General features: G+C 36.4%; 1 protein-coding gene and 1 non-coding gene across 2 annotated transcripts; one reads left to right on the top strand and one right to left on the bottom strand.

The window, feature by feature from the left end:
* Positions 1-1,812: 1,812 nt before the first annotated feature.
* LOC120577828 (uncharacterized) lies at positions 1,813-8,637 on the bottom strand. The gene is made up of 7 exons (XM_039829723.1): positions 8,385-8,637; positions 7,807-8,240; positions 7,550-7,647; positions 5,300-6,688; positions 5,016-5,194; positions 3,993-4,511; positions 1,813-1,826 (listed from the first exon to the last, which is right to left on the bottom strand). The coding sequence occupies exons 1-7, from the start codon at positions 8,635-8,637 to the stop codon at positions 1,813-1,815; spliced, it is 2,886 nt and encodes a 961-aa protein (XP_039685657.1).
* Positions 8,638-8,692: 55 nt separating this feature from the next.
* Positions 8,693-8,798, top strand: LOC112418397 (small nucleolar RNA R71). The gene has a single exon (XR_003008611.1). It is a non-coding gene; the product is annotated as a small nucleolar RNA R71 (small nucleolar RNA).
* The last annotated feature ends 4,759 nt before the right edge of the window (positions 8,799-13,557 follow it).

The following is a 13,557-nucleotide window of genomic DNA, read 5'->3' as shown; positions in this document are numbered from 1 at the left end:
TTGTACGTACGTTATGTTTTTCTAAACTAGGTCTCTTCTATTTATATAAATCTTTAACCTACTTATTTTTCTCTTAAATCCAAATATTAATATTCTATTCTAATATATACATATATATAAAATATTTCTATAACAATAATAAATAACAAATATATCTCTATAACATATATATATTTCCATAACAAATCATTTATATTTCCATAGCAAATGACATATATTTCTACAACAAATCATGTATATATTTTTATGATAAATAACATTTATTTCTTATAACAAATCATATATGTTTCTGAACCAAATAACATATATACATTTCTAAATCCAATAACATATATTATATTTCTAAATCAAATAGCATATATATTATACTAATAAATATCAACATATAACATAACAAAATATCACTCATAAAAATAAATCATATAAATCACACAAATCATATAAGTATATTCTAAACTTATTTAAAATAATCAAATAATTAGAGAGGGCGTTACAACTCTCCCCCCCTTAAAAGAATTTCGTCCTCGAAATTCAAGCACGCAAGAAATAAATTCAATCATTGCATAACCATACTAAACCATATATAGTTAAATAGAAACTTCAATAAAACATGCAAACCACATCAAAGTTAGTCAATCAAACATGATCATATAATAAACATAACTATTAATCAGAAACACAACAACAACTAAACAAATAGCATAAAGATAGTAATATAACTAATACTAAAACTCGACATGACTCTTCTAATTGGCCGGACGGACCGACCAGCTCTGATACCAATTGTAACACCCCGTTTTCCCAACGTGAAAATTTCATTTATTTAATCAGAGTAATTAACAAAAACGGAATGCCACACTTCTTTTCTTAAAATCATAAACTGAATAAATAACTATTTATCCTTTAAAATCCTATAACAAAACCTTTAATACTTCGCAGCGGAATTTATTCGATAATCAAAACAGTCTTTGGCACTAAAGCCTTTTTACAATTATGTCATAAAAATCCATTCTAAAAACATAGTCATAACTCTTCAGAAACAATACGTAAGGAATAGAAAGCAATAACAAATTCCCATCCCGTTACGTATCAGAGCACCTAAAGACACTTGAGCCACCACTCCTACTAATCATTAATACCTGCAAGTTACTCATACGAAGAGCAACATTTTCAAGCAGAAGGGGTGAGATTTCACAAAACAATAATATCAAGCATATAATTCAATAATTATATTTAACAACACAAATAACTTCATCTATTAGCAATAATACTTCTTAATAGTCCAACCAACTTCTAATTAACATTTACTTCATATTCATCACATTATAAATATCATCATATAACACATATTAAGCAAATCGTAACAAACATAGATCATCATTTTATAATAATATAACAACAACATAACATAATATTCACTTAACAATAATAATAATTATATATACATCATCTTGTCATAATATAATAATATAACAACAACATATTCATCTTCTTATATTAATATAACAACAATGTATTCATCATCTTATAAAATATAACAACAACGTATTCATCATCTTACATAAATATAATCAACACATACTAACACCATAGTCAACATCATAAATCTTTGATAAACATCTTAAACAATATCATCTTAAACATCATAGCATCTTTGATAAACAATTACCAAGTAATCACAACATTCGATCATCATCAATAACATAACACAATATTCACTTAATAATATTAATCATATATAAAACAACATATTCATCACTTAATAGTAACAATTATACACAACATCATAACAACTTAACAATATCATAATCATTATCTTACACAACCTAGCAACATAACAATAACATAATCAACATGTTAAACAACATAACAATATAACAATATCATAATCAACATGTTAGACAACATAGCAATATAACAATATCGTAATCAACATGTTAAACGACATAGCAACATCTTAGTCAACACCATATAATTCACATCATAAACATCGTATAATCTTCGTAGGTACTTCTTTAATAACACATAGGTAGAAGACAACTCGACAAACTCATGGATGATAATTCATCGACAACTTAACAACTTATGGATGATAATTCATCAACAACGACCTTGACTTGACATATGCGACAATGCAATTTAGACACTTATATGCATGTGGTACCAATCGTCATCATAAGTATTAATATACTTTTATCGTGCGGAGGACAAAGCTCCTAATCGTGCGGAGGACAAAGCTCCTAAACGTGGTGAGGACAAAGCTCAATGAAATGCTATGCATGGACTCTTAACAACAAAACACCGTAATCATCGTAATCAACATATTATCATGCATCCAATAATTTGGAGCTAAACGTCATCAACTTATTCATACTCTTGCAACTTAGTTAAATAACAATTGCAGCATAATCAAATCACATCAAGTTAAATAACAAATCATTCTCGAAAGTTTCTTGATCATTCAACAACAATTCAAGTAGGTATAATTCAATCCATAATTCACTTCTTAATCATTTAACAATTCATTTTAACAACATCTTGATCATTCAATAATATTTCGAGTAATGCATTTAATCATTAAATCACATTACAAACAACTTAGTAGTTCATAACAGCAACAGAAATAGCACAATCAATTCACAACATAACAATATTATTATGAAGTATCAACAACTTAAACATCAAACATCTTCCACATAAGGCATATAAATATTTCACATAACCAACAACAGCAACATAGGCGACACATAAACATCTCAGGATATAACAATATTAAATGATAATCAACAACAACTCATGCAACTTAGTTTAATAACAATTGCAGCATAATCAATTCATATCAAGCTTAATAACAATTCATTTCAACATCTTCCTGATCATTCAATAATAATTCAAGTAATGCAATCAATTAATAAATCACATTATAAACACTTAGCATTTCAATACAGCTTCACAAATAACAGTTAACATCTTAGATAGGTCTCATTAGTACCTAAAGTTCCATTCCTAATCCATTCAAACGACTCAGGTCTCAAATTCCTCAAAAGCACTCAATTCTGGATGTGCTCGCGAGGCGAAGGGGAAGGCTCGCGTGGCGAGCGATGAAGATCATCACTCGCGAGGCGAGGATCATAGCTCGCCGTGGCGAGCGATGAATCTAGGCTCGGACATGATGCGCTTTCTACACGAAAATCATCATCTAACAATGTTCTAAGCCTAATTTCAATTCCAGAATTCATCTAAATCATTATCTAAGGTCTAAGGACAGTTTCTACATCTTTTTAACAAGTTTCCACCGTTTAATCATCAATTCTATCAATTTGACCTAATTCCAGATTCCTCTTAAACTCATCCTAATTCATGTTAAACTTAACCATTGATTCACATACTTAATAGAATTGCAAGGTTAGTCTCACCCTTACCTTATAATCAGGAAATCGCAGCCCCTCTAGGTCTCTCCCTCTTCTCTTGGCTTTTCTCCCTTTTCTCCAAAAGCAGTTGTACGTACGTTATGTTTTTCTAAACTAGGTCTCTTCTATTTATATAAATCTTTAACCTACTTATTTTTCTCTTAAATCCAAATATTAATATTCTATTCTAATATATACATATATATAAAATATTTCTATAACAATAATAAATAACAAATATATCTCTATAACATATATATATTTCCATAACAAATCATTTATATTTCCATAGCAAATGACATATATTTCTACAACAAATCATGTATATATTTTTATGATAAATAACATTTATTTCTTATAACAAATCATATATGTTTCTGAACCAAATAACATATATACATTTCTAAATCCAATAACATATATTATATTTCTAAATCAAATAGCATATATATTATACTAATAAATATCAACATATAACATAACAAAATATCACTCATAAAAATAAATCATATAAATCACACAAATCATATAAGTATATTCTAAACTTATTTAAAATAATCAAATAATTAGAGAGGGCGTTACAGGATTCGCTCCAGACCTCAATGGCACCAGATTGATTTACTTTAGTGACTTCAAATGGTCCACTCCATCGAGAGCGAAGCTTTCCAGGAAATAGCCTTAGCCTAGAATTAAACAGCAACACTACCTCACCTTCATTAAATTCACGTCTTATAATGCGTCTGTCATGCCATTTCTTTGTTCGTTCTTTATAGATCAAGGCATTTTCATACGCATCGAGCCGCAACTCCTCTAACTCATGAAGATCCAGCATCCTTTTTTCCCCAGCTTCGCTATGATTCATGTTTAGGGCTTTGATAGCCCAATAAGCCTTATGCTCGAGCTCAACCGGGAGATGGCACGATTTTCCATAAACGAGCTTGAAAGGAGTGGTGCCAATGGGTGTTTTAAAGGTGGTCCGATAAGCCCATAATGCATGGTTCAGCTTCAAGGACCAGTCCTTTCTTGAGACAGAGACAGTTTTCTCTAGGATTTGCTTAATTTCTCGATTAGAGATTTCTGCCTGCCCATTTGTTTGACGATGATAGGGAGTAACTGCTCTGTGACGTACCCCGTACTTTGTTAAGAGATTCTTAAATATTTTAGAAATAAAATGACATCCTTCGTCACTGATGACTAGTCTGGGGACACCAAATCTTGGGAATATAATGTTTTTAAACATCTTTACCACTACTTTTGTATCACAGGTAGGAGAGGCAATGGCCTCAATCCATTTTGACACGTAATCCACAGCAATGAGTATGTATTTATTTCCCATAGATGAAGGAAAAGGGCCCATAAAGTCAATTCCCCAGACATCGAAAACTTCCACCTCTAGGATAAATTTTTGTGGCATTTCATTCCTGCTAGAGATGTTTCCGGATCGCTAGCACCGGTCACATTCTGAAACGAAAACATGAACATCTCGAAAGATGGTGGGCCAATAGAGCCCAGCTTGAAGAATTTTTGCTGCAGTTTTCGATTTACTCATGTGTCCTCCAACGGGAGAGGAGTGACAGTGTGTGATGACACTCTCAATTTCCTCTTCTGGGATACATCGACGGAAAATACCGTCCACTCCTCTTTTGAATAAGAGGGGATCATCCCAGTAGTATTGCTTAAGATCGTGGAAGAATTTCTTCTTTTGCTGATAGGTCATGTCGGGAGGTAGAATTCCAGCAACCAAATAGTTTATGATGTCAGCGTACCATGGGGTAGCTGTATTGCTTAGAGCACTTGCTTCTTCTGGTATCTTTTTAATGCCTGAACTTCCCTCTTCTAGAAAATCTACGAGGTGACCATATCTAGGTGACTCCGCTTTCACAAAAGACACCAATCTTTCGTAGGGAAAACAATCATTTATGGGTACCTCCTCCAACTGACCATCCTGAATTCTTGACAAGTGATCTGCGACTACATTCTCCGTCCCTTTTTTATCGCGGATCTCCATGTCAAATTCTTGCAGTAACAATATCCACCGAATTAGCCTCGGCTTTGCATCCTTTTTGCTAAGCAGGTACCTGATAGCCGCATGGTCTGTGTATATGATTATCTTCGATCCCACTAGATAGGAACGAAATTTATCAATTGCAAAGACGATGGCTAGAAGCTCCTTTTCAGTTGTGGCATAGTTTATTTGAGCTTCATCGAGGGTCTTACTCGCATAGTAGATAACATGGAGTTTCTTATCTTTTCGCTGACCTAAAACAGCGCCTACTGCGTAGTCACTAGCATCACACATGATCTCAAAAGGTTGACTCTGGTCTGGAGGTTGCATTATTGGGGCTGAGATCAATGCGTGTTTTAACTGTTGAAAGGATTCAAGGCATTGTTCATTAAAAATGAACTCAGCGTCCTTCATCAAAAGGCCAGTCAATGGTTTGGTAATTTTTGAGAAGTCTTTGATGAATCGTCGATAAAAACCGGCGTGTCCAAGAAAACTCCTAACTTCTCTTACAGTCTTGGGAGGGTGTAAATTCTCAATAACTTCTATTTTTGCTTTGTCAACCTCAATTCCTCTATTGGACACCACATGTCCAAGTACTATGCCTTCCCTGACCATAAAGTGGCACTTTTCCCAATTAAGTACTAGATTAACCTTCACACACCTCTCCAGAACTTTCTCAAGATTACCAAGACAGTCTTCAAAACTAGACCCACACACAGAAAAATCGTCCATGAAAACTTCTAGAATATCTTCTAGGAAGTCGGCGAATATTGCCATCACGCATCTTTGGAATGTGGCGGGTGCATTGCATAGTCCGAATGGCATTCGCCGATAAGCAAATGTTCCGTAGGGACATGTGAATGTGGTCTTTTCTTGGTCATCCGGGTGGATGGGGATTTGAAAGAATCCCGAATAGCCATCAAGGTAACATAAATACGAGTGCCTTGCAAGACGCTCGAGCATTTGATCAATAAACGGGAGAGGAAAGTGATCCTTTCTAGTAGCTGTGTTCAACTTTCTGTAGTCAATGCACATCCTCCATCCCGTAGCTGTCCGCTTGGCGACTGAATCACCTTTCTCATTTTGAACTACAGTCATCCCTCCTTTCTTTGGCACTACGTGCACTGGACTTACCCACTTGCTATCAGATATAGGATATATGATCCCAGCATCAAGGAGTTTCATAACTTCCTTTTTGACCACTTCGCTCATAATGGGGTTTAGCCTCCTCTGATGCTCTCTAGAGGTTTTAGAGTCTTCTTCGAGCAAAATTCTGTGTGTGCACACAGATGGGCTGATCCCGGTGAGATCATTAATCTTAATCTTATACCCTATAGCATCAGGATATCTTTTCAAAACATCGAGGAGTTTACCCGTTTCTTCCTTCCCTAACTCTGCGCTAACTATCACGGGGCGATTACGTTCTTTATCTAGGAACTCATATCTGAGGTTCTTAGGAAGTTCCTTTAGCTCGATCTTAGGGTGATCTGGCTCGGGAGATGGGTCAGTGGTTTGGTCGAGGCATTCAAGAATGCAAGAAATTTCGGCCTCCTCATCACTGACTTCTTCCATCTCTTTTACTTCCTCTATCGGATCTTCAATTATTTCCTCAGATGGTTCAGCTTCAGTTGAAAACGCCTTGATACATGCATCTATTATGTCAACAAAACAGCATGTATCGTTTATGGAGGGGCTTTTCATGAATTGAGATAAAATGAACTCAATCTTCTCATCGCCAACCTCAAATGTGAGTTTTCCTTTCTTTACATCAATGATGGCACCCGCGGTAGCCAGAAAAGGTCTTCCTAAGAGGATAGGAGTAAGAGAGTCTTCACTAATGTCCATGACTACAAAGTCAGTGGGGATGTATAGTTGACCAATTCTAAGAGGGACATCTTCAATAATCCCGACTGGATGTTTAATCAAACGGTCAGCTAATTGCAGAGACATTCTAGTTGGTTTCAACTCTCCTAGGTTTAGCTTTTTACAAATGGATAGTGGTATCAGGCTCACACTAGCTCCTAAATCACACAAGGCTCTATCAATGATGTGGCTGCCTATAACGCAAGGAATTGAAAAACTCCCTGGATCTTTTAACTTGGGTGGCATCTTATTCTGAATAATAGTGTTGCACTCCTCAGTAAGTGCTACGGTCTCATTATCATCAATCTTCCTTTTGTTAGTCATAATTTCCTTTAAGAATTTGGCATACGAAGGCATTTGAGTAATCGCCTCCGAAAATGGAATACTGAGATGAAGAGGTTTTAGAAGTTCTACAAACTTCTTAAATTGGCCCTCAGTTTTAGACTTCGCGAGTCTTTGAGGGTAAGGGATTGAAGGTTTATAAGGTGGAGGAGGTACATAAGGTTTTTCTTTTTCTTTTTCTGTTACCTCCTGAGACTTAGATGTCTCTCCAATGTCAACTGGCTCACTCACAGGGTCTTTAGCCTTTCCTTCGTCTCGGCTCCTAACTCTCACAGTAGCAGGACTGTTGTCTAATTCTGTTCCACTACGTAGTGTTACTGCATTAACATGTCCCTTAGGATTTGGTTGCGGTTGGCTCGGAAATGTTCCGGCTGGGGCAGCTGTTGCTGCTTGTTGTTGGGCCACTTGGGATATCTGCGTCTCAAGCATTTTATTATGAGTGGCCATGGAGTCAACTTTGTGCGCCAACTGCTTAATCAATTCATTCGTATGAATGTTTTGATTCATAAACTCCTTGTTTTGCTGAGTTTGAGTTAAAACAAAGTTTTCCATCATGAGCTCCAGGTTAGACTTTTTCGGAGCAACAGGGGCTCCTCTTTGTCCTTGGAAACCGGGGGGTGCTGCAGGTGCAGGACTTGGCGCAAAGGTAGGATTGTTATTTTTGTAAGAGAAATTTGGGTGGTTTCTCAATCCTGGATTGTACGTGTTAGCGTACGGGTTTCCTTGCGCGTAATTCACTTGATCAGCTTCTGCTATTTACAGACACTCTACAGCAACATGTCCTGGGGTTCCGCATATTTCACAATTGGGAGTAACGGCAGCAACAGTAGCTGGTGGAGCGATTTTCAGGTTATCCGACTTATGGAACAGCACATCCACTTTGGCGTTCATATGGTCAAGGTTGTTGACTTCATGCATACCTCCCTTGGATTGAGATTTCTCTACAGGAGTGCGCTCGTATGCCTCCTTGAAAGGCTTGTCCATTAGGGCTCCGCCAGCTGCGGCATCAATGGTCATTCTCGTATTATAGAGAACGCCATTATAAAATGTGTGAATAATCAACCATTGTTCTAATCCATGGTGGGGACAAGCTCTCATTAATTCTTTGTACCTCTCCCACGCATCAAAAAGCGATTCGCCGTCTGTCTGCCTAAAACAGGTAATTTGGTTCCTAAGCTGGGCAGTTTACTAGGAGGGAAATATCTTGCTAGGAACGCCTTTTTCAATTCATTCCATGTCGTAATGGAATTTGACGGCAGAGGCTGCAGCCAAGCTCTGGCTCTGTCTCAGTCTCTGAGGGAGAAAGGGAATAAACGCAGGCGAATGGCTTCGGGATCGACGCCATTGCACTTAAGCGTATCAGCAAATTGCACGAACACGGATAGGTGCAAATTCGGGTCTTCCGTAGAATTACCGGAAAACTGGTTTTGTTGCACGATTTGCAACAGAGAAGGTTTCAACTCGAAGTTGTTAGCCTGAATCGTCGGGTTAACAATACTTGAGTGAGGCTCGTCCTGGGATGGGACGGCAAAGTCCTTAAGAGGACGGTTCGCGTTATGAGCTAGTGCCATTTGAGCGTGTATTCGTTCAACTTGGCGTCTAATATGTAAAAAACGTTCGATTTCGTCGATTGGTTGCTCTAGATTGTCCTCAGATGATCGAGTACTTGGCATATAATCGACGAAAAAAAAAAGAGATAAAAAGAAAATAAATGCCTTAGTCTATACGGTGTAACAACGGTGTTACGATATTGCCAATTTGGTCCCCGGCACCGGTGCCAAAAACTTGATAGGTCCGCAAGTGCACGGAAATATCTGTTTTAGTATAAAAGATTTTCGAACCCACAGAGACCAATGTCAAGTACCGTAATTAATTGTTACGTTGTTTATCAAAGGCGATGCAGATTAATTTCGTTGCAAATTGGGAAAATAACTTGTTTTTAATTACTTTTTAAATGACGAGAGCCCGGAATGTAATTCGTGTCGTCCGTTGATGCTTGCTAAATTGTATTTTATTATTGTAACAGGATAATATTTTCGCGCGTAAAAAGAATTAAATTAAAGGGGTCGTCAGCTTTCGCGTGTACGACATCGAATTTTGACTTTGTAATCTATTCGACCGCTTTCGCGTGTACGCCTTACAACTTCAAAACTCCGTTTGAAAACTAATCAATTTATGCACGAAAAGTTATTTTTAGTAAAGATTTTAATTTAAACGTACCGTCGGCTTTCGCGCGCCTAGTACCGTATTTTAAACTCACAAGCGCCAGCTTTCGCATGTACAACCACAAGTTTAAAATAGCCTTTTTGAATATTAGAAATTTCTAAATTAATTAAAGAAAACGCTTTCGCTGTATTTCAAAATCAATTCCTAAAAATTCTACAGTCAGATACAGGTTTCACTCTTTCGATATGAAACCGGTATCACTTTATTTCAGCTTTCGCCGTAAATATTCATCGTTAAAAACCAGAATTTTCAGACTTAAAAACAATTCCTGTTACAATTTATAATCATACAATTTAACAGAGTACCATTGGTACGACATTCATCACATTCCAGACCCTATGGAAATCTACTCACACATGGTAATTATAATAAGCATGCTACTAAACATTTTTCAAACAGTGAACAATACAAGTAAATAAACGTGAATAGTAGCTAACCTGAAATAGTTGGATACTTTAAATTAGAATAACAAGCATGGCAGCAGCTGCAAGCAAATTGAATTGAATGGAACCGCCACTTTGAAATGCAGCAACAGATGAATAAGACAGCAGTGCAGCACACAAATTGAATTCGAAAACGGCAGCGGCGAACAGTAACGATTACCAATTAGAATTGAAACAAGTGCAGCAAAACTAAAGTATTGGAATTTAAGGGTTACGTATCCATAGAACAAGTAACTTAATTTGGATGATAATAATAACTATGAAAAGGCAATTGAAATATGATAAAGTGAATAAAAGGGATGATAATAATAAACTGGAATTTAGAATTCGACAACAGTAATGGAAATTGCAATTGAAATATGTGTAGTTGTTCTTAAAAGAAACTAAAATACGTAAACGACAATAGTTGTTCTTCAACTGAGTTCTTCAGGTCTATTTATAGGGAAAAATCTGCTCTGAAGTGCTTCTGATCATGTCTCAAGTAGTGGAGAAAATGAAGAAAGTGGGCAAACTGCTTCTGAAACGTGGGAAAAGAATAGGTCAGGCTTTTACTTCCCACTGACTTCTGACTTTTTAACCTTCTTTTCCATTTTTACCCTTTCTTTCCTTTTTTCGCCGAATTTCATCATTTTGACGCGCGGAGACCTTTAACCGATAAATACCTGAAATAGACACACACTACCAGCATAACATTGCAAAAATTTATAAAATCAAAATCAAAAAAATGTGTAAGATGAGTCAAAATAATAGTGCATTTTACGTGTTATCACTTGTCAAAAATCAATAATAAATCATGCATTAATAAACCCGTTGAACACAACAACCATGTACTCTCTACCAACTTTGAGTTCCTTGTATCCGAAGCTGAGGAAGAGGAAAGTGAAGAGGCTCCCGGTGAGATCTCTCACATGCTGAGGTATCATAAGCCGTCAAAGCTACAAACAAAAATCATGAAAATAGTCCAGAAGATTGCAATCGCTTACAAAGACTAGCTCGAGGTGCTATCATTCGCTTTGCTTGGATGTTATGCTTCAATACACATTTCAACAGGGGCAAACCCCCGCCCTCCAACCAGTTGTATATAATATGAAGGTCGTGCTTCTCGTGGAGGTCGAAGTCCCGACAATAGGAGTTCTGCCTAAGTCCAAGCTTGATCGAACTTAAAATACATGACGACCTTGTACAACCATGTCAAAAGAGGTTGACACAAACTTCCAACAAGAAGGTCCGTCCTCGTGAATTTCAAGAAGGTGACTCTGTGCCTAAAAAGGTACTACCTTTCCAACCAGACTCCAGGAGCAAGTGGACGCCTAACTATGAAGGCTCGTGTGCAATGACTTTTTCCAACTTTGGATGGTGACAAACTCACACATCTTGTGGATACCGGTGCAGTCAAGAAATACTCTGTCAAAAATAAAAATTCGATAAGTCGCAAACCTGAAAAGGCGGCTTAGGCAAAAATGAGCGTCTCGGTGGACTGAAAACCCGAAAGGGTGGTCTAGGCAAAAGTTAGAGACATGAACAAAAATGATTATCCTGATAGATTAAAGACCCAAAAGGGCGATCTATGCAAAAGTTAAGGATAAAAAAGACAAAGTAACTGCACCTGGTCAGGCACAATCCACTTGGGGCATCCAACTATCAAAAGACCTCCGATTCGAAGTATCTGCAGATCAAAGACTCGGAACAGGGGCATTCAAAGTTGTTAGGGAGAATAGTGGTTATTGTGTTCAATGTACCCTTCCCATTACATTTACCATTTTTTACAAAATTTTAAAAAAATTCGTGGAGCCATGCTCTTGGCAGGTCACCACTCAATTCATCAAATTTAAGCCTGTGCCCATTTATTTGGAACTCTCATTTATTCTATTTGCATAATTTCTTCTATTTTTGATGGCAATACTTAAAGCAAGAATTTTCAAAATGCAAAACCTTTTTTAACATCTTTTGAAAAGTGTGAACAACAAACGCACTCTCTTTGAACTCGTGAGTAGGTGAAGCGTACATCAACATTCGCCTTGAGAACGGTTACATTCCGGAATAGAAACATGGCTAAGCACTATGGAAAGGACCTCTACTTTGAGCAAGATGCTGTCACAGTCGAAAAATACAAAAAATATACAAAAAAATCAAAGCTCGCTAAGTTGAAAACCTGAAAAGGCGACTTAGGCAATAGAGAGCGTCCCGGTGGACTGAAAACCCGAAAGGGCGGTCCAGGCAAAAGTTAGGGATTTTAAAAAAAAATAAAACAAAAAAGCATGACTGCTGAAGCATACCAATGGAAGGACACTCTATGCCGGTTCACAAATGGCGACTTCTTCCATACCTTTTATCAACAATGGGCTTTAACCCCAAGAGGCATTAGTTGCTACCCTGTGCCGGATCTTACACTGTCAACGGATTGATTTGTTCACAATAGTATCATCACCAAGGAAGTTTGCCGAGTGTTTGTACTGCGATGTCAGTCCGCCTCCCCTCTTACCTATCTTGTCTCGTTTCATCGAGACACCTGTCATATACAGTCTATACAGTCATGCAGTCACACATTCATACATTCACACATCCATACATTCATATAATCATGCATTCATCAATATTCTCACATATTCATATGTAACGCCCTAGTCGTTATTTATTTATTTTTAGAGTTATTTAGAGTCTTTTATGCATTTTATGAAATTATGTGTGACTTATTTGATGTGTTATTTTATTTATATGATTTAATTTAATATAAATAGAATAAAATGAATAATAGAGTTATTTAGGAGGTTAGGGATTAATTAGAAATTAATAGAATTTAGGGGAGGTTTAATGTAATAAGAGGAGTTACACTTTAGGAAAGAAAAGGAAAGAAAAAGTGAGAAACTGTTTTAACGTGAAAACAAGTGGGAGAAAAAAAAGCTAGGCAAAGGAGAAGACCAAGAGAGAAGAGCTTAGAAATTGGTTTGCTGCACTTTATCTTTGCAATTCTAAGGTAAGGGTGGGATCATCTTTCAATAATGATAATATATGATTTCTGAAAATTAAGCAATTTAACTGTTTTTATGGTAAAAAAATTGGGAAATTAGGGTTAATGGCAATTTTGAAGAAAATGTGTAAGATTTAGGTTTATAATGTTGTATTTGATGATTAATATGATTTCCTACTCTGTATTGGTGATGTTGATCATAATTGGATGAAGGTAGAATATAATGGATGAAGTTTTGAAAGTTCTGAATGAATGTTTGATTTGAATGAATTGTTGTTGTTGATGTTGAATTGCTGTTCT

This window comes from Medicago truncatula, unplaced genomic scaffold, assembly GCF_003473485.1.
Source record: "Medicago truncatula cultivar Jemalong A17 unplaced genomic scaffold, MtrunA17r5.0-ANR MtrunA17Chr0c01, whole genome shotgun sequence".
Taxonomy (NCBI): domain Eukaryota; kingdom Viridiplantae; phylum Streptophyta; class Magnoliopsida; order Fabales; family Fabaceae; genus Medicago; species Medicago truncatula.
Note: the sequence above shows the minus strand (reverse complement) of the source record. Positions and strands in the feature narration are given on the sequence as shown.

What these genes read in the sequence shown, in the direction of transcription:
- LOC120577828 (XM_039829723.1), bottom strand. Translation starts at nt 8,637, where the DNA reads ATGACCATTGATGCCGCAGCTGGCGGAGCCCTAATGGACAAGCCTTTC. An exon ending in AGGACATGTTGCTGTAGAGT is followed by an intron (nt 8,241 to 8,384) that starts GTCTGTAAATAG and finishes CTGCACCTGCAG; the next exon opens with CACCCCCCGGTTTCCAAGGA. An exon ending in AGACATCTAAGTCTCAGGAG is followed by an intron (nt 7,648 to 7,806) that starts GTAACAGAAAAA and finishes CCATTTTCGGAG; the next exon opens with GCGATTACTCAAATGCCTTC.